At 36.8% G+C, this 27,638-nt stretch overlaps 2 protein-coding genes across 2 annotated transcripts; one reads left to right on the top strand and one right to left on the bottom strand.

Moving 5' to 3' along the window:
* LOC100647335 (guanylate cyclase soluble subunit beta-1) lies at positions 1–27,638 on the top strand. Its single transcript, XM_003395975.3, has 14 exons — positions 1–134; positions 394–467; positions 5,653–5,753; positions 6,781–6,899; positions 9,293–9,448; positions 9,991–10,144; positions 10,982–11,136; positions 12,851–12,979; positions 13,243–13,325; positions 16,385–16,555; positions 17,833–18,070; positions 19,395–19,535; positions 20,404–20,561; positions 26,742–27,638. Exons 1-14 carry the CDS (start codon positions 132–134, stop codon positions 26,869–26,871), a joined length of 1,812 nt encoding a protein of 603 aa, XP_003396023.1. The 5' UTR covers positions 1–131; the 3' UTR covers positions 26,872–27,638.
* Positions 23,724–26,435, bottom strand: LOC100647576. Its single transcript, XM_003395977.4, has 2 exons — positions 26,141–26,435; positions 23,724–25,081 (listed from the first exon to the last, which is right to left on the bottom strand). The coding sequence occupies exons 1-2, from the start codon at positions 26,268–26,270 to the stop codon at positions 24,177–24,179; spliced, it is 1,035 nt and encodes a 344-aa protein (XP_003396025.1). The 5' UTR covers positions 26,271–26,435; the 3' UTR covers positions 23,724–24,176.

The raw sequence follows: 27,638 nt of genomic DNA, 5'->3' as shown, positions 1-27,638 counted from the left end.
CGTCTCGGACGAACAGCAGGCCGACTTTCCAGTACGCGGCTCGTGTGCACGAGGTAAACATGGCTCCCATGGCAATTAGAATGGAATGATACGTGGAAAAGCCTTAACTAGACCGTTTCTCTCTGATCATCATGGTACGTTGCGGTAAAAGAGAAACCGGAAAGACTATCTGGGACGGAAAATCGACGGCTGAACGGACTGTGACTGGCAGACGACCGATAGGACATGTTGACAGTCGATGGATGTCAATTATAATCGCGTGTACCAGTGACTAAACCGATCCGTTCGCTCGTAAATCATACACAGTCATGTTAATAGTTGACGTTTACCAATGTTCGTTCACACGATCACGCACTAAACTATCGGTTCTTCTTCTTTCTGTCTTATGTGCAGTACGGATTTGTGAATTACGCCCTCGAGCTGCTGGTTGTGAAGACCTTTGACAGCGAGACGTGGGAGGCGATAAAGTAGGTAAAACGTGGGCGCCCGACTCGCTCTCATTCTCTTTCTTTCTCTTTGTCCCTCTATCGCTGTCTTTGGTGTCTCATTTGCTGTGTACACCGCGCTTGCATGATCCATCGTTCACATTTTTCTTCCTATTCGTGTACAATCTTAAATATTCGCGGTGTTGTCCGTTCGATTTCACGGATGCTAGTCGACATCTGTCGAGAAGGCTACAAGTTGATAGCGAGAAGACGCTTTACCAGGCCACGTGGTATGGACTCCATGCTTGCCCAGCTTTATTTTGCTCTAGCGTTCCGATGTATATAGACGTATCTGTAGCGGGGTTCGGTGCATCCGTGACCCGAATCCCTCGCATTCTTTAATTGGAAATTCGCTGCCTCAAGAAGATATTTCTTTTTCCTCGCCCATTGCAGTACTAGCCGGAATTTATATTGAATCTTCTGGCCAATGTGATTCCATACAAATGATTGAACTTCCAATTCGACTTGAAGAATAAACACGGCGAAAATGAATTTCGTCGATAAATTTCTTTATGGCGGTTTGAACGTCACTCTTTCTCATCTTTTCCTTGAATTTCTTATGGAGACGCGAATATAATGAACCGCACTTTTATTCCTTATGTTTTGCTTGAATATATGAAACTTGATGCTTCTATTTTGAAATATTAGATACTTTCTGCATCCCTTTATCGATATCCTTATAAATATTGCATCGCATATTTATACATATTATATACGGAAAAGTACACGTTTTGTATCTCAAATTAATATAATCGTTTGTGAATTTGCGTTTAAATACACAATGGACTTTTCGAATACCTGTCACAAAAATAAAGAAACTGAAGCTGACCGAACACAAAAGCGTCTAAAACCATGAAATCCGATATATTTATACAGCTACTAACGCTTTTGTTCCACCCACAAACGATTTTGCTATTCTTTGACATATTGTACCATCGCCACGCTCTAACCGCCATTAAGAACACTCGAATGTCACCCTACATTCTACCCCATCTCTCTTTCGTCCATTCAAATGCACTTAACGCCACCATTTTTACTCTTCCAGTGTATCAATTACACCCACAAGCTACATTCGCACCTGTACTTACATAAACTCCTTTTATTGCCCTTAAACACCCTATTCACTCTCAGAATAAACTCCGCCTCTAAAACTAAGCTTTCATATATTATACCCTAAAGAATTCCACCCTCTGCCGTAGAAAGCGAAATGTAATACAAAACGCACACGTATCGGCACATTCATATATTCAGTTTCTTCTAACTGTGAAACGGAAAAAGACGTCAAGCCTCGGTGACTTCTTCCATCCTTTTCATTGGATCAACAAGTTCGTGTAATAAACTTTTGTTTACCCGATGCTCAGGGTCTATTGATTCAACGATACGGCCCACGAAATATTGGCACGCGTTTTGCTGTTTACCGAGCGGTCGCCGCGGACCACAGGCGAATCCTTAAATGCTTGATCGAACACACCGCATGAATGTTTCGCTATTTGCCGATCAAACGGTCCTCTGGGAATCGTTTGATGCGCCTACTTATTTACCAGGATTAAACGACGCTCCTTTCTTTTGAGCCAACGACTACGGCTTGCCGAAAGTTTGTCGACCGTGTTAGAATATAAAAAGAATCGTGTAATTCACGCCGAGGAAAACTTTTACGTTCGCAGCGGTGGAATTCCTTTTCCTGATCGTATTCTTAAACGAAAAACTGGTCTTCTTACCAGGCCCCCTTTTTTATATTCTCGTAAAAGAACGTTTCTGCGGGTTGCTTGAAGAAATTTATGTGGTGAGAAAAGTATGGAAAGGACCGAAAGAGAGCAAGAGGATGCTAAGACTGGTTTATGCGCGAATATGCGAACGTGACTCGACAAAGTCACGCGCGAAATTCTCAAGCGTTCCGGAAATGTAACCTTCTTTTGCGGTCTTCAAAGGTGACAACGAGGACCGCGCGTCTTTTGAAGTTTCAACAAGTTCACATAGCTATTACGTTGGTACACGTGACATGTCGTTTCTTCGGATAAAACTTCGTGCAGCAACTTTCTGTTTAAATAATTTCTACATGATTTTTCATATATCTCTCTCGATATTTTAGATTTACAAGAAACAGTTTTCTACAGTTCAGAAATGCTTTAAATGTTACTTTTCAATGATCTAACTTCGAAGATACTTATTTACGCTATTAAGAAGTTTTCTAAGAGTTCGAAATAGTGAATATTCGTGAATGCAAGATCGAAAATTTAATACTAATTATCATAGCGACTGATAACAAAATTCTAATAACCTTACTGTAAAATTTATTTTCATTTGCATACACGCATGCTCTCGTCTTTAATCTCCTGAGAACCATTCCATTTAAGTTAATCTAGTAAAATTAAAAATTTCATATGTCCTTGACTGCGTAATGCTCGTGTTGCTTCACGGTTTGCGTTTCTTTGAATACACGAAGAGTTATTGCTCGGCCAATGCGGCACGGTCGGTCAACTATGCGTTTCGCGATTCGCTGAGATTTAATTGAAACTGGCCGGCAACTTAATGTACAAGAATTTATCGTAGAGCCGGTTCGGCCAAGATTATTGGTTGATTATGCAACGTTTTATGAAAGTCTGATTTCCTGTGCTTTCATGGAAATGAACCTGTTTATTAGTGAGACATAAGCTGTTGCCAGGATAATTATTATTAGCGGAAATTGGTGTGTGTGACTTGTTTGTTAGCGTTCGTTGCTCTCGTGCATTTTTGTTTAAAATCTCATTTCGAACTTATTTCATTTTATCGGCATTTATGTTCGAGAACGACGATGAGCGAATAAAACTCATTTGAGTAGATGTCGAAATAAGTATATTTAATAACTTATCTGTTCTTGCTTAATTCCGGCTGATTGGGAAAATAATATTGTCTTTGTTATTTAACAACATACACAACAACGGATTTAACAATATTAATGCATTATTATAATAGTCATGCTTTATTGATCACATAACGAATGCACGTTGTACATTAACCCAATCAAAGATACCGTTAAATGTAATCTCGATAAATTAAAGCTAATGGGGGATTAAAGATAGAAAAATTAATTTTGGTAAATATAAATATATGTATTGTAATTTAAGACGATAACAGACACACTTTTTATTTTGATGTGACATCAGCGATTTTGATACAAATCACACGATGTAGGTAATGCGGGTAGAATCAATAGTAGCTTTTCTCTTAAATGAAAGAAGTGGTTGTGACAAAGTCTCAGGAGAGCAATGTTGTTTGTTGGAAATATATGAGTGGGAGGTACGAAAATGTGGGTTACCCTCGGTGTAAGATACCACAATGGCTCTTGAAAGATCCGGGAAAAAGGGTCACTTTAACCGTCCTAAATCACATCCCATCGCCACCGCCGTGTTTGTAAACTGCGTGATGTAATTTCCGAGATTTTACTGACGCAGCTTGCTTCGCGTAGAAAATATGACGGTGCTTGTCGCTTGCGGAGTGTCCTATTTTCGTAAATCCATACACAAGCGTAGGTACAATTATCAGTGACATCAAAGAATGCATTCGATGAGAGTTGAACAGATTTTTTGCTACGAAAAGATACACAGGTCTTTGAAAGTTATTTTTTATCTCCTTTGACATAATTATCGACATTGTAATACGGTTGCAGCTGTAGGTAGAAGCTGTGAAGTAATCCTGTGCTAGTCGCGATCGTTAAAATCCATTTTGTAATTAATGCAATATATTTGAACGTGGATTTGAAACAAAGATTCTCTTGCGCTTTGTAGAGGATTAAATTAAATGTGAAAGATGATCTCTACAGATATTGCAATATCTTTTATTTGTTTCTATATTCTATATATGTTTGTATGTCTTTTATTGTCACAGAATATTACTATATTAGAACAGATGAATGATAATTAGATGTAGAATATATAAAATTTATTATATCTATTTAGAAACATACAGTACGTTGTTCATTTTTTAAATATATTTAGTTTATCCGTAATTACCAAATATTTTATTTTCCCTTATATAATAATCTGAAGCAATAAAATATTACTTGATATTTCCAATTCTCTATGACCTGAAAATTTATTATAAATACACATAAAATACCCTTCAAAGATTTTAACTTTATATATATCTAAACACCTTAAAGTCCTCAAGCCTGTTATAGTACACTCCACAGGCGTCAAAGCGAAATAATCTTGGTGAATGGAAACGCCAATATTATTTTTGCGGTTCATTTAAGATTGTATTATGGTCTTTTGTCGATCGCTAAGAGCCTTCGGGAAGTTATGCGAAAATGCTGCGGCGAGCTTGGAGTGACAGCTCATATCCATGTCAAACGGTGAAGTGCCTTTAGACTGCACTTTGTAAATTTAATGGAAACCGAGCATCTGGTAACCTGTTAAAATGCTTGGCTTTTAGCTGCTAAGAAGTATTTACTTTATCCGATGCGCGAAACTAATTAATTTCCTCTTACATCGTCCACCGCCAAGGTGAACCATCATGATGCGACACGACGTGGAAAAGAAAAAAACAAACCTTTGCCAGATTATACAACGGCACTTTCAATTTTCTCAGATTTCTATCCTCTGTCGATAGAAAATAAAACGACTTGTTAGCCGTCCTTTCGAAACTTTAATAAAATCGATGCTAGGTCGCTACGGTGTTTTAGCTCGGAACTGGCAATTAGTATTGCATTACATTGCCAAGTTTTTAATATACGTAGCAGGAAAAGTATCTCTGCATGGAAATTTATCGACGGAACGAAAGTTTTCATTTTACTGTATATCTTTATAACAATTTGATATAATAGAATATTTATAACAATAGAATAAAAGTTAGAAATTTAGAAGAGTTTATAGAGATATCAATGAGACTCATTGTGGTGCAGGTCAATACACTGTCGGTTTTCAAAAAAGTTTGTTACATTTTCTTAAATCCTGAAAACGTACCGAGGCAGATAACACAGATATAGATAACTTAATTAATTATGTGACTTTCAATGTTATGGGATGATGCTTTCAAGAGTTGAAGTATTCAACTTCTCCGATTGACTTACATCGCTCTAAATTTTAACCCGTTATCATGCATGCATCCTTAAAAATCGTATTAGTATTGTGATAATTATAATATAATTATAATATAAAGATTAATATTTATTTATATCTTGTTCACGTAGGAAAGATGCCGCGGTTAACATGGAAGGACAGTTTCTGGTTCGTCAGATATACGATGATGAAATTACATATAACATCATATCGGCAGCTGTCAATCGGCTCAGTACGTATTCTTTCTTTGAATTGTGAATCTTTAATTACATTATAGTTTCGCTAAAAGAGCATCTTCTGGATGAAAATTTCATAGTATCGTTACAAAAGGTACCATTAAGAAAAGTTGAATAATTTGATTATGTAAAAGAAACACGAAGGCTTGATGTAATAACAATCTCTCATACGATACTGGATCTTTTAACAGAGATCTCTTTAGCGTCTAATCCTATCAAGATTCTTGACTCGCTTTCAAATGATTGCTTTTATCCCTCGGTTTCAATATTTCTGCTTCCTCGATTAAATTTTCAACAATATTTAATCCTATCAAGATGTTCAGAGATTTCCAAACATTTTTACCTTATCACCGTTATTTAAATTTTTGCGCAATGTGTAACTTAATTAAGGTTCTTGAATCACTCTAACATTCGCGTTCATTATCCTTTTCATAAGAATAATTACGTTTCCTTTGGCACATGATTCTTGAATAGTAAATTAAAACAAAATATTTCTTTAACACGTTTTATCACGTAAAACTATTTTTTTATTTGCACCACAACTATAATAGTACTATACGCTTCATTGAACATACATTCTTATCCAAAATTACATTCTTATTCTAATCAATTTAAACTTCAATGAAGAATTTTACTTCCCTTCTCAATTGAAAACGAAATACTAGTGATAACGATAGTATTACATTCCCCACATTGAGCCATAAATCCTCGGCAGACACGAGAAAAAAGAAAGAACCAATCTCTTGGAACCTTCACCTCTATAATCTCTCTCGACGAGCAATTTGTCGCGAGATATCGAAGTCGTAGCTAATCTCTTTTCTGTACAAGAAAATCATCATTCCTGCACGAATATGTAGCGCAAGGTGTTTCTGGAACATTGTAATATTATCCTTGATCGACGGCCGAACGACATCGACGTCGATATCGGTGGTTCCCGTTTAATACGTTAAACAGCGTTAAACTCGGAAAATCAAATTCCATGGAACATCGATGGTATCGAGGATATTACGGGAAATCTTGCAGACATTCCAGCGGACGAGATCCTCGAGCTGTTCGGCAGGATGTTCTTCGAGTTCTGCCAGGATTCCGGCTACGACAAGATTCTCCAGGTGCTTGGGGCTACGCCCAGGGACTTTTTGCAGGTAAATAGCGCTTCGACACGCTCGTTTGCCGCCATTCACTTTCCTGCGGAATAAGATTGCACCGGTAAACCGTGCCCGGGATTCTCGCGATTCCATGCGGATCGCGGTGAAAGTTTCCTGAAAAAATGACACGTAGGTAGTTCGTCATTCCCCTTAGTGTTATGTACGAAGGCCATAGATGTTCCGTTACGTAATGCGATAGGATTGCGCAAAAAATTGGATAGAACGTGGGGACAAAGAGAAACTTATTGAGTGCTCGCGTATGATTCAACTAGGTTCATCGTAACTTCTTCTTTCGATTTTTTCGTTTTCAAAAGTTTCAAAAAGATGGAAACATTTAGGCTAGACGATTAACCTAACGATACAAGGCCTCGAATAGGTACGTTAATGAAATGAGAAAGTACGTCTACATGATGTCATCATTTTAAAAATAAAAGAGACAAAATATTATTCAATGGTGAATAACACTTAATCTATGGTATTTTGTTGCAATTTAGAATCAGTCGGTGAATGTTAGGAAAAGCATAGAGATCAGAACCTTGTCTATAGCTAAGAAATATTTTAAGCCAATAAATTAGCCGTATTCTTTCACAAGTTATCAGGTCGATGTACAATTTTCATATTTCCTACGATCTATAGCTATCTACAGCTGATTCAAGAGAACATCGTCTCTTCTTGTTTATTTCTGTTCTCGTTATTGTTCATGCGCGTATCCGACAATTTCGATCCTTGTATCAAGCACGTAGCGTTTACAACGTATATGCCCGTTGTTCGGAACTCGACGCACGATTCGTTCGGGAAAAATGCGTCGCGCCAGTCCAGCAATTGCGGCAACCTACGGCTGAATAATCAAACAAAAAGCGCGTAAACCCGTTCACATGGTTAGAATACGAACGCAGGATTATTGCGACGCTCACTGGAAAATGTTTTTGTCGCGCCTAGCCGATGCATTATTGTGATTTCTTTACGGCGTTCCAACGACTGAATCATTGGCTTGTTTCTCTTCGAAATATGCCAGGGAGGTTAAGTATATGGAACGGAGCAGTAATGATAGCAACGCTGTGAATGGAAATGGATTCTTTGAATAAAAGCGAAAAAAAAAGAAAAATAAAAGATTTTATCTAATTAGTTCGTTTCTTCTTTATTTTGTTTTTTCTTTCTTTTTTTACATAGAACATTGTCTTTTTAGATAATAAATTCTGAAGGATCATTCAGCGTACATTTGACAAAATATAGAATCTAGGTTATTTCATAATTTAACGATATCACTGGAATAGCGTCAATGTATAAAATGTATGAAAGAAAACGCGATAGTTATTATTTATATGTTTAATATTTATTCATTCAGAGAGGAAATATTACGCACGGCTGTGGTGTTTGAATTAATTATAGATTCATGAATTCTGTTTAATATCTCCGCGGTGTTTAGTCATTCACATCCAAACCAGTACCTCCGGCACGTTGAACATACGGTTTTGTTTTCGTATAATTATGAAAGACATACATTACGTAGTTACAGGCGAAAGATACAAAGTCTAAATATAATCGTATGCATATCTTGTCTACAGAGCAAACGTGTTTCAAAATGAAATCTTGTTGGAAGACAGTTCTGCGATTGTAGTATTTAACTGTAGACGTATTTGTGTCATTACCACAGATACGTAGTTCCTTAGGTTATTCGTTTCATTCATTAAATTCTTGTGTTACGGCAATTAAAAAGGTTTAAATTTATATAATGAAATATATTCGTTTATTAAAATTTTTCCAACTCAAATGCTGAAATGTTTCAAAATCCCCCGCTAGATTACTATAATGAAATGAGATTTCAAAATTCAAATTTCACGCGGAGGTGAGCTTATAGTAATATTTGTTGAATCAAAATTAACAACCGCTCTATATATGATTCTGTCGCATACTATATTTCGAATAAGCCCATTTGCGCTACGTAAGAAATTTCGTTCACGATGAACGCGCGCGGCGCGATTAGCAAGTGGAATGTGAGTAATGTGACCGCGGATCAGAATTATTATCGTTTTTCCATCGCGAGGTCCCATTTCCGGTTATTTCTTGGCTCGAGACCGTCACGTACGAACAGTTAGTTCTCGTTCCGTTGTACGAACTTGGAAAATTTCGCGTTTCTTATATTTCCTCGTCGTTTGGATTCCACGAATATAGGCACGATCGAAATTAATGGCAGAAATTGAATTGGAAACGCGTAACGAGTATTGCACGATGAAATGACGTGCATTGATCACCATAGCTGTTTGAAACGCAAAGTGGCAATCGAAAATAAATTAGGGACATAGGAATGTTTTAGTTAGGCGGAACGCGATGTTCGATAATGGCGAGAGCACAGATAGATTGACAGGGGACCGTGTAACCTTTAATTACAGAACTTGGACGCCCTTCACGATCATTTAGGCACTTTGTATCCGGGAATGAGGGCGCCCTCTTTTCGGTGCACCGAGAGACCAGGGGATGGAGCGCTCATATTACATTATTACTCCGATCGACCTGGTTTGGAACACATTGTGATTGGTATCGTCAAGGTATTTTTATCGTTCAAAGATATATCGGGTGAAAATTGAGCATCGTAGTTTGTTAATACTTAAAAAAGTAATGTTCTTCCTTTATGGTCTTACATTTTTGCAATTTGAAGTTTTTAAATTACGGAGTAAACTGCGAATGTTTATGAGTTCATAGAAAATTCAGATGTGCAAAAAATGGACATAATGCGTATAACGTGCAAGACTGTAGGAAGTATCGAAATTGAAATAAAATTAATGAAAGAAATCTCGATCCATATTGTATTTCTTTAATGATATCAAATACGAGTACAAACAGCAATTATAGAGATTGAAATGGATGGGAAATAAAAGAGAGTGGCAGTATCTTCCACAGCACGAAGATCTCGTGCTCTATTTATCCAAATCTAATTTTCCGCCATAAGATCCTGAATTTTGAACTGCGCGTATTTTAGAGAGAACGACTGTCTGAATTAACCAACCTGTAATATTTAATTTCCACCCTAAAATTCATTCAGATAAAAGCAAACGGTTATTAAATCGGTTATAAATTTTATCGATCTTAGACTGTGGCGAAGAAGCTTCACGGCACGGATATAGAAATGCGGATATTGAAGACGAAAAACGAATGCGACCACGTGCAGTTTTTGATCACGAACACATCCGGTCCTGGGGTCGTTTCAAATCCCATGATCGCGGAACTTGAAACCTTATCTGTCGGTGAGTAATACTTTCCATGCGTCAATCTTCTATTTATAAAAATAGACGACATTCTACTTTATATATCACAAAGACATATCTTGCAACGAGCACAGGATATTTCAGAGATTAAAACATCTAAAAATAAGATTAAATAGGAATTTTGTTATGTTGCTAGAGTGTCAGGTAACACAAAGTCCATAAACGCTTTATTAAAAGGTTGTCATAAGAATATAAAACTTGATGGCTACGATAATTCTCTTCTTCTTGGTTTTATCCAACCTGTTATGCATGAAAAGTAAAAAATTAGCTTAACGAACGCTAGCTCCAACAGTAAGTTAGTCGAGGGAAATCTCTTGGTCCCTTAGGTAATTTTTTTGAGCTTACACGACGGAGCTTTAAAAGGAGAAGTTTGCAATATGAAATTAATCGAGAAAATCAATATTGCATACAAGGAAGTTTAGTCTATAATAAATTCAATGGTATCAAGTTCCTGTGGATTGATATATGAAACTCTTTGATACGAAAGCATGGGTACAGGATTTAACTTTGCCTTTTGTATTTATGTTACAAAAGTATTTTACTAAAGTATTTATTGGCATGTTAATCCTAGCTTTTGCTGTGTCGTTGTTCCATAAAGTCAATGATATATCTGGAAAAGAATATTTTTTTAGAAGAGTAAAAGATAAATTCCATATAAACATACTTGATTTAATGCCTGATAATATTGAGAATAAAGCAGATGTTAGCATATTTTGTGTGCTCTTTTTTATTAAGATTAGATATCTCTAAAACCAGCAAAGCACTGAAAGTGATAAGGGCAGATTTACTAAAAATATTATGAAATATATGCCGTAGAACCAAAAGTGAGCCCTATGACCTTTTGCCGAGTTTTTCCATTCCATCTGATGTTCAACCGGGACCTTACCATAGTTCAGACTGGATGCACTATAACTCGAGTTATCCCTCAAGTGTGCTCTGGTAATTGCAAGTTGAACGACATCCTTCTGACTGTAAGTTCCCACAATTATAACTTATATGAATGATGCATAAAGTACTATCGATATCCATGCTATTCCAGCCACGTACATTTTGCAAATCTTGCATAAACTGCGATGTTTATAATCATCCTGTAGGATAACATCCATAAACACAAATCTCAAGGTTGACGTTAACTTTGGTTTAACAATCTGTGTAAGCTATAATACATAAATATTTGAATACTGGTGGGGAGCATGTTGAACATGTATTGTAACATTTTGTCAGCGTTTAATGAACACTATCATTTTGCTGACTTTAGTGGCAAACAATAACTATCTTACTATCAATTATTAACTATAAAGTACTTTATTTTAAAAAAGGAAAAAATTCCATTGTGGAAATTTGGAACTTATTTTGTCTGAAAATATGTTTTTTACTTCAAACGATATGACTCTTGTAACCATGACAAAGCCATTAATTATTTTTCGGAACCTTGCTTCTACGTATCTCATTTCATAAATATCCAGATGTTATTCATGGAGGAGCGATATAAACTCGGAAAAGAAATGTGTCATGTGAAGCACAATCTAGAATCGCGATTTAATAAAAACACGCGAAGAAAGACAGACATTACAGATTCTGCAATTGATCAATATCAATTTCTTCCATCTAGACTAATCTAGAGTAATAAATCTAAAAGAAATCTGACGTAATAGAAAGAACCACGTCTTGGGCTATCAGATTTGTAGGTAAGCTTCCTCTTCTTTTTACTCCTTTTGGTACTATGTCAATAATAGATAACAGAATCGATTCACAATGTAATATCCATGTAATTGTGTTTGTTTCTTCAATCTGGAAACACATGTACCTCAAAGATATCAAAGATAATTCGAAAGACAACTTCTGAAATAAGTATCATTGCCTTCGTATGAAAAATATTGTAGTTATTAAAAAAAAAGATTCAAAATAATTTTTTTTCCTTTTACAGATGTATGTCTTTTACGACCTGATATAAATTTATTTCTTCAATTCCATCGTATCATTAGCATATACAATTTTTTTCAAAATTACTTCGGGCTACTTATAGTTTGTAAAACGCGGTAAAAAATATCGATTCAATCGGAATTCTGCAATGATCGATGTACAAGGCATTAGCGAAAAATGTTTTATTTCTGAAACAGTACATTAGTTAGCACGGACCACGAAATTGCGTTACTGTGAGCCGCGCATTGGCCACCAATGATAATTCGCATGGATTCATGCACGCATAATCGTATATCTTTCAAATACGGTTTGTTTCAAGCGACATGACACGAGCCATTGGAACGGTACCGTTTAACTTCATTTGCATCCGTGCTCGCACCTACATCCACGTCTGTGATCCATTATCCATTCATTATTAGCCCTCGATCGTCGTTGATATTTCATAACGCTGCTGCCTTCAGAAATCGAAACAGAATCCCGTTGCACGTGCATAGATGTATAGAATAAAGTCAATTGATAATTAATCAAAATTCTTGTCATTGATATAGATACATATTTATATACATTCACAACGATAAACGTAATATCATACTATCTTACGAATTTATGACTTGTTACGGATTGCAATAAAGTATTAGGAAGTACAAATCGATAAAGATTGAGAATAACTATGTATGTACGTTTTCTGATCACAGTATAATCTTAAATGTATTTTATATGTCCTTGATGTTGCGAAATAAATCCCTAGCTTTGTTGTCATAGGTGAGACCACATTTAGAGTTAACATTCGAGAACATATTGTCACACATCAACACGGTTTACGTGTTACGAACGAAAAAGGGTGTAATGCAAGTGGATTCTCCCGAAGAATATTCGTACCTACGTTTGAAAGTTAGTATATTTTTTAGAATATTAGAATTATCTAAAATCATTTGTTGGTTCTAGGATTTTTATAATATACTAAAGTCGATCAAATTATATATTCTTTTAGTAAGGTTTAAAGAATCTTCATTACCAATGCTTATGAATAATTGAATATTTATATTTATAATACTTACCATTATATTTCTTGTAATTAGTAAATAATATTTAAATCGTAAGTGAAAGAAAATGAACGTATTTCGTTGTCACGTGCAAGATTATTACATTTCCAGGGGCAAATGTTGTACATACCCGAGTCAGACCTCGTCACCTTTCTCTGTTATCCTAGCGTTATCAACTTGGATGACTTAACCAGGTAAGAATTTACATGAAATATAATCATTAATTCAAACTGAATCATTCTATGACGAAGAGAAATTACATTCTGGTTGGTTGAAAATGAACACATAAACTATGATTAACAAGGAAATTAGACGAGATAAATTGGATAAGCGATCAAAGGTTAATCCAAATTCAATCAAATTCCGAATTCAAACGTCAAAATACCATTATTCACGACTTGATTTCATCCGTTTAACGTATCAAAGTCTCGTTGATTAACGACTCACGTTTCTCCCGAGTATGTTAGCGCGACCTCGATTTGTTAGAAATCGAAGAGACACGATCGTTCACATCCCATGATTCGAAAATTTGCCGTCTCTATCGTTACGGTAATTATATCACGCCGACTGATATCGTTATTCGTGCGTCTACGTTGATCCATACCGCGGCGCAATTATCGAATAGTTCCTAAATTGAATTTCAATCAAACCAAATAGCGCGGCCGTACGACTATGATCAATAACGGGACGAGAACGCATTCATCGTCGTTAGGTTTGGTGACAAACGTTCTGAATTCTATAAAAGTAACTACGACGTCTGCATGCGTAAGTAGCGACGAAATAAATGGCTGTCAAGAAAAATGCAACGTGATTTTTCGCTGGAAAAGCGATTTTCCACTTCGGTGCACAGAAACCGCTGTTTCGGTTCCGACGTTTATGGCTATATCGTATATTAAAATCCTATCATATATCATAAATATTATATAAGTAACTGTTCTCCGAAGCAAGAAGAAGGTAGTTGTGAAAGAGGCAGAGGGAAAAGAATGGGAGAAAAAAGTAATAAAAAGAGAAACATTAAGGAAAGAAAAAAATGAGCATTCGAAGAAAATAGGAGAAAAATAGGAAGAAAGAAAGTATTGCAAAAATGGAAAGAGCCTGGTTAACGTAGCATCTTTATACTCTACTTCCTCATTACTAGATGCTAAATCTGCTTCGTCACAACTCAATCAAGATTTTTCGCCTTGCTGTAAACGACCGTACCTTGTCCAAGTTTCTCTTTTCACAAACGCCAGATTATCAAGGATTTTAATTAATTAGATCAACTATTTCTTTGTCTTTTATAAGAAAAGGTCTGGAATATTCATCTCAGAAAAATCAGTAAAAGATATCTCATCGTAAAGTTTGATGATCACGAACCATTAACCAATTTTCATTCAGCCAAAGTTACGTATGTACTTTAATTTCTCAGTAGAGGGTTGACATACAATGTCGATATAAAGTACAGGATTGAACCGAAAGAAAATCTCGTAGAGAAATATGAGTATGTACAAAGAAGCTCTTGTTGTACAGTAAGAACAAGACAATAGAAGTATCTTCTTTCAAACAGCAAAAAATCCGTATACAAAGCTTAACTCAGCCGATCTCACAGCCATCGGACACAACAGTATTTAGGTCGTTATCGTAAATAGACGCAACGTGTTCGATGGCCGTCTAGTGGACTTTTCCTATTAATTCATCGTAGCCTATTACTCTGTCCTCGCGCGAAAAATATTTGTCTCCGAGTAAAATAACGGGTACACTGGCCATTCAATAAATACTGAAGCGATGGCTTGTATAATTACAGCTATTCGAGTGTCTGTCTGTGCTCCACTACGAACATAAATTTCCGTCAAGCCACTACCGAATTGCCCCCGTTCAAATAATCTTCGCCCTTGTTATTCTCGTAATTTTCCTTCTCCCTTACAGTCGACCATACTCTTCTTCGTCCATGTCAACTTTTGCTTCTCATTTCCTCTATTTTGTGCTCCAGTGACAGGGAAAAATGCACGAAACATCGCGTTTATCCGCGTTCTATCATACATTCTGACCTGGATCCCTTCCGATCTGTTTTCTGACCGAGTTCTCCGGAAATCGAATGTCTCACGGAGAAAATTCAGTCGCGTAATCGACACGTCCAGGCACGTACATACCAGCAAAACATGTTCATACATAGTGCTTGCAAAATGTTCGCTAATGTTTCCTGACCACTTTACAAAATATTTTCTCAAAATTGTTCTATTTGGTTCAGATGCTTCGGAGGATTGTGTTTCGCGAACATATTTATGAACAGGATGCAGATGAAACAATTACAAATAAACGACGAACTGTTGAGGACGCGTCAGTGAAAACACACTTTTACACGATATATAAACCATTTTCATGCGCCTCATGTGAAATTATATACACGCCGTTCTCTCGATTCTCATGAATCTCTCGACGATTAACGTCAAGATAATTCCTCCAATAGTTTGAGTTGACTAGGATTTAGTCGAGCAGAAGCGTCAAGGTAGTTAGCAGATAAATTTAAAGCTTAATCGAGTTGTTGCCCATTACTACGCCTGTTTACCGCGTTAACTTCCTTTTGTAATGAGAACCGAGTAGCGATAACTCTTGGAGCATTAGATTAGGCGAGAATTACGCTCACCGGATAGATTACCTCGTTTCAGTATGGAAAAAAATTACCGTTCGTCTAGAGGAATAAATTTTCTTTGAGAGAAATGACGAAGTTGTTTGAGTGTCGCGAGTAAGGATGGTCCTCCATTTTAACGAACCTCAAGGGTGCATTTTTGCGCCGCGTCGTTGGGTAGTCTTTACCGTCAGCAAGCGAGAGCAGGGAGATGAATTATACATCGGATATGATTGAATGCTGAATCTCAAATGAGAACGATTAGAAGTGTCGGAGATAAATTGCAGCGGATTTGAAGCCGCGGTTTCCATGGAAAGTCATAAATATCGTTTTACGCGACGTATACGGAATAATGCATCGTTTATTGTCGTATCGGTTATTACTTTTTAAATTATTAAAGTTTCGAGGTATCTCCATTTGCATCGAGATGTTTGAGACTTCTTGTTATCCCTGAATGAACAATAGATTGTAAACATAGTTGAACAGCATTGGATCGAAGAGTTGTATATAACTCACCGTCGTTCGAAAATTTAGAAAAATTGAAATTACTTTGCAATACAAAGACGTATGCAATACAATACGTACAAATACGTACGTTAATGGGATCGAGAGTTCTATTGTTTACGTTCATGTATTTTTGATTGTCAGGCGAGGTTTGTATCTGAGCGACATCCCCCTTCACGATGCCACCAGAGATCTCGTGCTGATGTCAGAGCAATTCGAGGCTGATTACAAATTAACGAGAAACTTGGAATTGCTTACCGATAAATTGCAACAGACGTATCGTGAGCTCGACGGCGAGAAGCAGAAAACCGACAGGTAAGGATTTCCGTCCGCGTAATTTTCTGATTAAGGAAATCCCCATTGGCCTCGTTTGCCATTTATCCTGACGCAATTCTGCCGGAATCGACTTCTCTCCAGCGTCGTTACAGTTTCTTTCTTGACAGAATACTCTCTCCTACCGGAAATTGGATCGTGATTTTTTTCTCACCTTCATCGGGAGGTATTTTTTAAACTACGTCTATTACGCCGTTCTAAAACATCAACGACATGGTCGTGACAACGAAGCGTCTTGAAATAAATTTAGTTTGGATAGTGTGCACGATGAATTTAAAGAATGATGAAATTCGTGAAAGTACTAAGTAAAACGGATCGACTTTAGTTTCAATGGAATATTTCAATTTTGATTACACCGAACACGTTTAGATGTTTTAATCGAAATAGACTTGTTTCAATAGAGAGATTAAACATTTTAGCAGTGTATTTATAAACACATGTAGAGAAGACTTTATATTAGGTATGATGCAGGATATATTTTCATCGTCATTGTAGTAATACGTTCGATATTGAGTACATTTGCGTTCCAGTCAGAAAGGACATATTAAAAAATTTTATAAATACTTTCATAAAAGATATTAATATTTATTTTTTATGAGAATTACAGCTACTTTTTCCACCTGTTGCCCTCGTATGCATTGCATACGTGAAACTAGGTCGTATCGCACAAAGAATTTTTTGTATCGGGACGGGATAAATTTGCTATGTAATTGGATAAAAAATTTTAAACCCATCAGAGAAATTTCGGATGATATAAAAAAGAAATTTCAACAATTTTTGGCAGTTTATAAATTTATGTGTAATATTCTTTCCATTTAATATTAATAAACAACTATTAAGCGCAAAATATAAAATGTTGATTCTACATAGCAAATAAATTATATTACTCTAATTTATTCCAAAGATACAGAAACATTAATTTCAGCAAATATTGTCGCAAACAATGGCTTTCCAATACATTAATTCAGCATGAAAAGTTCATCAAAATTTCAATTAAATAAAATAACAGTCTTTATATTTGCCTTTGACTTTCGCATTTTTAAGCTAATTTAATCTCGTTCGACACACAGCGAGATCGGAATCAAAACTTCGTAAAAATAACTTCCATCTTATTATAGAAAAGGGAGGAAAATTCGGAGGCTTGTTCGATTTATAGTTCCTATTTTCACGATTTAAAAGATGCCAACAAAATTAGCAATTCGTGGCACGGTGGGTTGTGGTTGAAGGGAGCTGCATTAAAAGTTGTACGTGTTCCGTAGGTTGTTGTACTCTGTGCTGCCCATTTCCGTGGCGAACGAGCTGAGGCACTCGAGGCCGGTTCCTGCGAAGAAGTATGACTGCGTGACCTTATTGTTCTCCGGGATCGTTGGTTTCGGAGCTTACTGCGCCGCTCACACGGACTCCAGTGGTGCGATGAAAATCGTCAACATGCTCAATCAGCTGTACACAGCGTTCGACGTGCTCACCGATCCGAAGAAGAACCCAAATGTGTACAAGGTAAACGTTTACTTCGTTGAGAATCTGTGTCGAATCGAACTAGGTTTTCTGGATAATTCCGTGCTGAAGTTAAGTAAAAGTAGTACTTTTTAGTGTCTCTTTTTTTTGTATTTTCAACGATTTAGGAAATTTTTACATTGAAAGATGCATTTGACAAAATAGACTTGAAATGACTTTATCCAATATTCACACAATTGGTAATTCATTTAGATATTTAAATATCGAGATATTTATTATAGAATATTTACTAGATATTTGGATATTTATTATAGAATATTTTAATATTTAATACCAAACGAATAAAATAGATGTTAAGTCTGATAAAGAACATTGAAGGTGTTATAAGGAATAACAAAAAAGGATTGCAACAGGATGTGTATTCGATTACGCAAGATAATGTATAATTTGAAGATTCGAAAGTGACTGATACGCTTGAAGAATAATTAAAGGGTACAAATGCAAATGAAAAAAAAATTGAACGTTTGTAGTTCCATCGGAATGGAACTTGGAACGTAACATAGATCGTGAATAGTAGTAATATGGAAAGTGCGCCTGCATGGTGTAACATAAAGCGTTCATGGCGTCGCAACATATATTTTTGAAAGGCACTTTCGCGTTGGAAAGAAAGTTTTCTCGTAACCCGTGCCGTTTAAAATGCATTAATGGACGGTTGTGAGCGAATCCGTAGGAAACATGAACGACAGCCGTTAGGAATACTGGCTATTTTAAATAATAATACCGACTAGGAGAAACTTTTTTGTCCCCTAGGACTTCCTTTCATGTGAAGTGCCATAGTCGGGTTTGCAACTTGTATGAAATCCATTGTAATATGCAGATGATGCTTTATACGTAGGATAAGTACTAGATATAATCTCCCTTTTTTCTTTCTTCTATGATACTAGCTACGAATTCCCTTTTAAAATAGTTCCCTATATTGCAACGTTTATACTTACAATTATAGTGGCAAATTTAAAGAAACGTAACGCGGTTAAAGGAGCGATTATTAACTACGGATCATCGTAACAATATTTTCTAAATACTTTTTAAATTTATTTATTACTACATAATTTCAATCCATATTTTAATTAATTATAAATAATTATAAGTATCTGCAGCTTCACCTAAAATAAAATACGGCCATCGATATATATCTTCTTCTTCGTTTTTCGAAAGGAAATACACATTGTTATCGATTTTACTTTCGACGAGAACATCGTTAGAAAGCTAAAGCGAAGATTCACGTATAACCATTATACAGCTGACAACGAATATATTTGAATTTACGAGAAGGCTTGTTAGCACTGATCCACTTTGGTCGGACTAGGTCGAAACTGTTGGTGACAAATACATGGCCGTGAGCGGATTACCGGAACCATGTCGTTGCCATGCACGGTGCATCGCTCGTCTCGCATTGGATATGATGGATCTAGCCGCGGACGAAGTGCAGATCGATGGCGAGCCTGTGGTAAGCCCCCATATTTTTTTATGCGTTCGTTTTGCGGCCTTCAATTTTTATGTTTGCGGGTAGGACCTCTTCGAATGATAACATCGATCCTCGGGGAAACATTTATCATCTCTCTGTTACCACTTTACCATCAACGATATCACCGAAATATTTCTGAATTCGAAAATCCAATGATTAATTTTCTTTCTCCAATAGCTCGTAAATATCGTTTCGCATAATAATTCGGGAAGAATTCTGGATGATGAAATTATATTATTAAACGCGAGTCTTTGAACTTGGAAACATTTGGGATAAATGAAATACCGTTTCCTTAATTCTTAGTTAACGCGCAATGAATTTGAAATTTATCCGATCTATAAACTTTCTATTGCAACTTCTTCGCTCGAACACTTTTTCATTCATTTACAGGCAATAGGTTTGGAATTTGATCAATTCCCGCTGCAATTGATATTTCAATTTGTCAAATAATTCTTTTCATTTTTTAAATTCAAATTCCTCGCGGTAAACGCATCGCAGAATTATGTCCGATTTATCAATCGGAATTCACTTTGTCTCCAAGTACTTGGCTAATGTATTTATTCCTGTCAGCAAAACAACGAAATAACAGAAAATACTTCTAAACGAGTTAAGCGTTCTCCGACTTGACTTTTCAATTGCGTTTCGTGGAACGCAGTACGGAGACAGGTACGCGAGAGATCTCTTGCATTCGATTATCCGTAGAAAGACTCTTGTTCTCCTTCCTGAATGTGCTCTTCCTGTTCCTACGCGAAAGCTTCCGCCGGTAACGTTTACGTTGTCGACGTGATGCGAATTCACATCGTTGTATATAAAGAAGACCCGTTTAATAAACGTGCGAAATGTTTCGCAGAAAATCACTATCGGCATCCACAGCGGAGAGGTTGTGACCGGGGTAATTGGACACCGTATGCCTCGTTACTGCCTGTTTGGAAATACGGTGAACCTCACCAGTCGAACTGAGACCACCGGGGAACCGGGAAAAATAAACGTCTCCGAGGACGCATACAGGTACGAAGTCATATTAAATTTACGGATTTATGGTAATTACAGGCTATTTTCGAGGTTTGCTGGCATTGGAAAAAGTCGGTGCTGAATTTGGCCGAATTCGTGAAACGCGCAACCGGAATGTTTCCTTTCGAATCGTAAGCGGTTTATTTTTGAAGCTTTTACCGTTGGGATTTCGCTTGGGAATTCGGCCTTTTATTAAAGATGGAAGGAAAGTTAAGGGGCTTGTTAGAGTAATTTGCAAAGTACTAGCAATTTTGTTTGTTTCAGAGTTGCTCTTTACAGATTAAAGCGATGACGAAATATTTTCAATCGTAATGCGTTTGAAATAGCAGAATTGCAGTTATTCGTAATTTGATTAAAAGGTTTTGTAATTTCACAGAATATGGAACATATCTGATTGAAAATTTATATAACGTTTTCCGTTCTAATGAATAACTAAAATATCTCTTTTATCTCCAATAATATAGACAATGTTTGAGATCGAATTCAAATGATTTTACAAAAGAAATATCGTGAAAAAGAAATTTCTTTATCTTTATAGACATATTATTATATGTGATATGATAATCATCTTCTTTCGAATTTTATATGATCATTGTTCTGTTTTGTATAAAAGTAACTATATAGTGTTTGCTATAGCATCTTGTAGGAAATGTTCAAATGTATTGAATTGACCTGAAACAATCCCTCGATGCAATGTTACGATAATGTTTAAACTTGTTATTTATATTAACGAGTGCTCAAAGTAATATGTTGCTTCAAACGAACAATAGTGAGTTGTTGTGTGCCTTTTGAACTATGTCTATTATTAACAATATATCACCACCATGAGACGCCAATTTGTGAATTTATCAAATACGTAAACAGTAACTTCGCACATTATACTAAAATTGCTTTGAAAGTTAATCACTTTGTTGCTGCTGCTTCAGTTCGCGTTATGGTAACAACTCAAACATTATACAGTGCATTATAACACCTTTAGTTAAATTCTTATATCACGGCTTCATAGTATTTATTAGGATGAAAGCTTTGGAATTTTTGTACGATACTCTCTTTCATTATCTCGAATTATCAAGACTCGAATAATTGGTAAACGACAGTTAACCGTGTCCAGCAACATTATGCTCGAACGAATTGTTTAGGGAGAAGGTAATTCAATTATACGAATTCGGGAAAATCTAGAAGGGCTGTTGAGCTATCATCCCCGTGGGAAATACATTGGACGCAGAGGGATAAAATTTAATGCAAAACGCCAGTTGAAACAGTTACACGTCTGTCAACTGATCTCCAGGGTATTTTAAATTTCAATATCACTGTTGTTCGCTGAGACATTAACCATACTTGATGGACGCGTTAACGTCATGAAAACAGCGATTCGTATAAATTATACAGCAACAATTTTGTCACTCTTGCACTGAAATTTACACAGAGATAATTTATTCGTAGTTTGTTCTTCGTTAAAACGCTTTAATCTATTTTGGTTAACACAGTGCGCTCGACTTCGTCGCAATATTTCATAGTGATCGTAAACTCTGATGGCGCAATACCAACAATAGGTAAGAGTTTTACGAAAAATGTAATCCACTGGCAAACTCGACTTTCAGTCGCAACACAGCGTACATATTTGTGGTTGCATCAAAGTGCGGAATTTATAAATTGTGTTTTCTTTCGTGCCAAGCGTTTCGCAAAAGGGGGAAAACATTTTATGAAAACGAACGATGTCTCGAGTGATCGTAGTTGGTATATAATTTCTCTTATTCTTCGCATTCATTAACCTCAGGATATTATCATGTATAATTATCGTAGACCTATTGAACCTAACTTTCCCTTAACCTGCCACGACTTGTGTTCTGTCTATCACATCTGAGTGAAAACCTTGCTTCGATCGACATTGAAATTGCTTCGATCCGTTTACTTGGAATCGTTGGAATTTAATGTTCTGAATTTCACACGTTGTGTTCCAATATTCTTTAGTAAATATTTCTTTATCGTTGTTATTCCAAAAAACTTATCGCATTTTCTTTGATATAATCTTTGCAAGCAGGTTTATTGCCATTGAAGAAAGTTTTAGAAAAAACAAGAATAAATTATGGTGCGACTATGCGATATTCAATGAACAAAGCAGAGATCAGATTGAACGTTCTTAGTTGTCCAACGTTTTTTTGTCTACTTTTCATCGACCCGCGAAGGCAAATATTGTGTCGTTGAAGAATGACATGCTTTTTATCGGCTGATCCTAGACTTTTCTCCTTAATTGCCGCATTAGACGTCCAAGTTGGAACAGTACTTTTTCAAAGTCAGCATTTTATTATTTGGCAGAAGTTCGTAATAAATAATTTCGTTCCACTTGAGCCAAGTATTTATCTTAACTATCTTAATATCGTCAGTAAGAAGCATTACAAACTTTTGCAATAACCGAATATCTATAATCGTTAAGTAGTTAATACCGCGCAGTTTCAAAAAATTCGTAAGGTACTAAATTTTATTCCTCAAACCAAGTTTACACTGAAATAGAAATATTGGCCACTAATAAATAAAAAATGTATAGAATACCGTTTCTCTAAACCTTGAATCATGTTCAGTGAAAGCATTTGGCACGTTATGTATCTGTCACACTTTTCTCTTCCATATTGATAGAGTTTGATCGTTTAAATGAGAAACATCGTGCCACTGCTGTGTACGTATTTTATCATATCGCGAGTTTAAGGTAAAATATCCCGTATAAAATGGAAAAGTCGATCCACCAGAATCGAAATTTATACGGTCAACCTGTTATTATATGACGGCAGTTCGATCAGGAAGTTCGATATAGGTATACAACGGTCCAGGCACCGTTTGAAAGAAATTGCATCGAAAGTTACGAACAGGTTTAAAGCATTTTAGCGAACAGGCAACGTATGCATTTTACGAATCAAACTCTTCGAAACACACTTCTGTTAGATCGTGTACCAGTTCGATTTCATCCTGCTCGAACAACTTCAGACGCGTTCATAGAAACTGTCTAACTGCGAGTCTCACAATTGTGTATCGAGTGACCCATTTTGTTCTGTAAATGCGCTTATTTCTTGTATCTTTCTTTTCAAGGTGGCCAGAGAATATGAGTAGGCGGAAAATATTATATTTACAAAATAGAAGGAAAAGAGAAAAATTTTCGAAGGAAAATATTATGAATTCTGTAATTCGTACACATGAAATTTAAACTTTGTACCTTAAACTATATTTGATAAATTTTTGAATTTATTTTATTCCAGACAGAAACATTATCGCATAGAATACACGTAATACTTGAATTTCCAAATATCTTAAGGTCACTTTATACGTAGCTAAAAATGTCCTAACTTACATCTATGCAACACACGCAACACATACAGCACGTACATAGATAATTCGGAAAGGTTCAAATACACTTTGAGTCACTTGAGAAGCTAAAGTTAAAAAATACAATCATTATACGCGTATTATAAGGCCCCGATTGTAAGAGTTCGAAAATTCGCTGAAACTTACTATATCCATTTTTACACGAAACAGATCAATTCCCAAAAAGCCCCAATTCCCAATGATTAAAATCCCTAAACCCATTCAGCCATGAGAGGTAATCACCTCTGCGCAGTATTCTCAATCACCGAGAAGGTCCAAGTAATTCCTCAGCGAATCCGGGATCTGAAGCTTCTGAATCCCGTGCGGCAACGCCCAGTTCTCGAACAAAGTCTCTCGGATGCGACAACGACAAAGATGCCTCAGTTCCGGCGGACTCATGCCACTTCTCTCCGGCGGCACCAACTTCTGCTCAACCAGAGTTGGGTACTGTTCGTAAATGGAAACGCTGAAAATGCCGCTCTGCTCGGCTATGTGTCCAGGCGTCTTCACGAAAGCAGTCGTCACGGTTCTCAGCACGAGTTTCAAGCAAAGTAGCAAGTGTTCTGGGTACACGATCTGATCTTGGCCGGGTTGAGCGTCGTACTCGCTCAGCTTGTTCAGGAGCATCTCGAGCGGAGAGGGAGCCAATTTGTCAGACTCGACCGAGGCCCCGTAACGGAGCATGATCAAAAGAATATCCGGAGAGCCGTGTTGAATGGCCACTCTCAAGGGCAACGCCTGTCCATAAGACTCCATAGGAACGTCAATGAATCGTCGTTTATCGGGCGAAGACGCGCAACGATACTCGAGTCTTCCGACTGTAGCGTGATGCAAGAAATACATTAGAGCTCGAAGATTCTCTTCGCGATCCTCGAAGTCGCTTTTCCAACCGGACAGGAAGTGAGTCACTCGTGTACCGAATATGGCCCCAACCAAAATACGCTCGAACGTTTTCTCGCAGTAGAATATGTCGTTAAGTAGTCTGGAGACAATCTCGTTGTTGTTCAGGTTCCAGTCGAAGCAAAGTTTCGCTGCCACATAGAGCACGTTGTGGAACTTTCCAAGAAGGCACACATAGCCATTTTCCATCATTGCGATGTTGTGATAACGAAGGGCAGACATTACTATCCTCTCGCAGACGTCTTGCTTATCTAGGTTCTCTGCTGCAAGTTTGAGGAATAATTAGATTCTCTTCTGGCGAGGAAAGTTTTGTTAGAATTTTAATCAGAGATGCTGCAGTTCATTGGTTATCGAGGATCGAGAACTGTGATTTTTGTTGCGGGAGGGAATTCTATATTGAACAGGAGGCTGTGCTTAGTGGAACCTAGGCCAGGTTCGTGTATGATAGAATCTAACGGTAACCGGAGAATCGCTCGAAAGATATTTATGTTCATTGTTTCTATTAATTAACGATTGCTACGAGGATGGTTACGTATGACGGTTATCGGGGTGAAAGTAGGAACTTAATAGTAATGCTATTGTTTCACAATATTTCACGATGACTGCGGAATGTTTCACTTCCTTAGAAATGTAAGATCTTTCTATAACATGTTCTAAACTATTAATCCCTAGATAAAGACGACGAACGATCAACATTTCAGGAAATAGACTTAGTCTTCTAAAAAATTTTTTCTATACTATGAAGTACTTCAAACTCATATCTAATTAAGATAAGTATATCGCAACAATTAATAGTACTTTTCATCAAAGATAATTCTTACTATTTCTATATTAACCAAATTTCATTCCCTGTATTTCTCCAACCGATATACGTTGTTCTTCCAATTCACCGTGCGAATGATCGAACAACACAACTTGCGAAACTCTCTTTTCACGGATAAGTAATTCCATTCGCGTCGCTTCGGGTGGTCGGTTTGCATAATTTTTCGAGGAAAGTAAAATCATATGGAACGAACGATGCAAAAGTTTCTCCCGCATATAACATTACGTAGGACCACTTTCTTTCCGGTATTCTCGATCGAACCACTTTCATGGTCACACAATATAGTTTCTAGCAGGTTGCTGGACGAATCCTGCGATCAGTGAATCGGAAACGTTCATCGAAGTGCGTTGACACGCTCCGCGACCGATTTGAATCGATTCTTTTTAAACCCCCGTTAGGCATTACGGTAAATCGCCAGTCGAAATCCTATTAAAACGACCTATGATTTTCTAACTCGTCTCGATCGCTTTGAAAACAACGAAGAATGTTCAGAATGTACCTGCTGAACAGCTATTTATCACATCTGAAAAATAGCCAACCATCTCGCGACGTTTGTATCGAGAGGCCAAGCAACTGCGTTCCATTTCAGCGAACAGCTTGTCGAAGTAACAGTCGATCAGTACCTCCATCTTTTCTTTCTATGCCCGATGGAAAAGCTTGCAGAACGACACGCACTGATCCCGTGTCAACAAGAACGGTTTAAAACGTGCTAGCAAACTATCACGACCATTGTTCACCTCTGAATAATGGCTGATACAAGGAACAACCGTGAAAACGAGAGAGGGATAATTCGATTAGACGTTAAATAAGTATATTCCAAAGGCTTCCCCTGTTCAACTACGAAGGGGACAACGAGTAGGTTCGTAGGATAAAGGTTTCAACTTTGTTTGACAGTGTGGGGGTGTATGTGATTATGCGTGAGCGTTAGGTTCTGGTAATTAAAGATTTTTAATATCAAGTGAGCTTACAATTTGACTATATAATCGATTAGATGACGTTTCTCAAAACTGTGATACACAACATACTTTCTTTAGAAATGTAGGCTTAAGATGAATATTTTAATGTTGTTTTGAGGACGAACTATTTTATTATCATTACAGATATCTGTGCATGCCGGAGAATCAGGATCCCCAATTTTTGCTGGAGTACAGGGGGCCTGTGTCTATGAAGGGCAAGTCGGAACCCATGAACGTGTGGTTTCTGTCCAGAGAAAGGGAGCTACCCGCGTAAATTTGCAACCGCTGTGGCGACCGCCATTGTAGCAATATTTTTACTACTCAGCTCGAGCTCTCAATTCATTTAGCGCATTATATAGAAAAATACGATTTTTACGGTTCTAATACTCTATAAACGAGCGTTCTTCGACTATCACACAAAACACAAGCTGTAGAAAATCTCTTTGTACAGTACGATATCTAATTCTAGGATGACTTCCGTTAGATTTACCGCTTAATCAAATCGCCCGATGATTTCATTTTTAATAGGTAAGTTTGAATTATCGAGTTAAGCCAATGTATCAATTTGAAATTGCAGAAGAGAAATCCCTTTATGACGCGTGTACCAATCGCGAGTTACAGTTGATGGACCGCAGCGACCGTCACAATACATGAGTAAACCACACGATAAAAGTAATCGTACGCTTTAGCGAATATTGCGAGAGGAAGATGGAAATTTCCATGAGACATACCCCTTCTTCTTCGGTTATAAAATTTAGTATTTACATTTGTCAACTTCGTTACTATGTGGAATATTCATCAAGTCAATAGTACCACGTCACAAAAACAATTCTCAAGTTATCAAGTTACAAGCACAACAGGACAACCTATTATATTATTCAGAAGTCCTCCTAGACTTAGGTCGTACTAAAAATGGTTCCTTGTTAATATATATCAACGTCCATACGACGATCTCGAATCTCTACGTGCAATTGCCAACTTAACGACCAGTGTTTACCACTTGTAAATGTAAGAGGCAATCAAATATAAATGTCACCGATA

The sequence above is a fragment of the Bombus terrestris genome, chromosome 6 (assembly GCF_910591885.1).
Source record: "Bombus terrestris chromosome 6, iyBomTerr1.2, whole genome shotgun sequence".
NCBI classification, from domain to species: Eukaryota; Metazoa; Arthropoda; class Insecta; order Hymenoptera; family Apidae; genus Bombus; species Bombus terrestris.
This window is presented reverse-complemented; position numbering and strand designations above follow the sequence as displayed.

Excerpts from the sequence above, each read along its gene's own strand:
- LOC100647335 (XM_003395975.3), top strand. Across the intron at positions 6,900-9,292 it reads CGCCCAGGGACTTTTTGCAG|AACTTGGACGCCCTTCACGA; the intron begins GTAAATAGCGCT and ends CTTTAATTACAG. Across the intron at positions 10,145-10,981 it reads ACTTGAAACCTTATCTGTCG|AACCAAAAGTGAGCCCTATG; the intron begins GTGAGTAATACT and ends TATATGCCGTAG.
- LOC100647576 (XM_003395977.4), bottom strand. The coding sequence starts at position 26,270 with ATGGAGGTACTGATCGACTGTTACTTCGACAAGCTGTTCGCTGAAATG. Across the intron at positions 25,082-26,140 it reads GATAAATAGCTGTTCAGCAG|CAGAGAACCTAGATAAGCAA; the intron begins GTACATTCTGAA and ends TCAAACTTGCAG.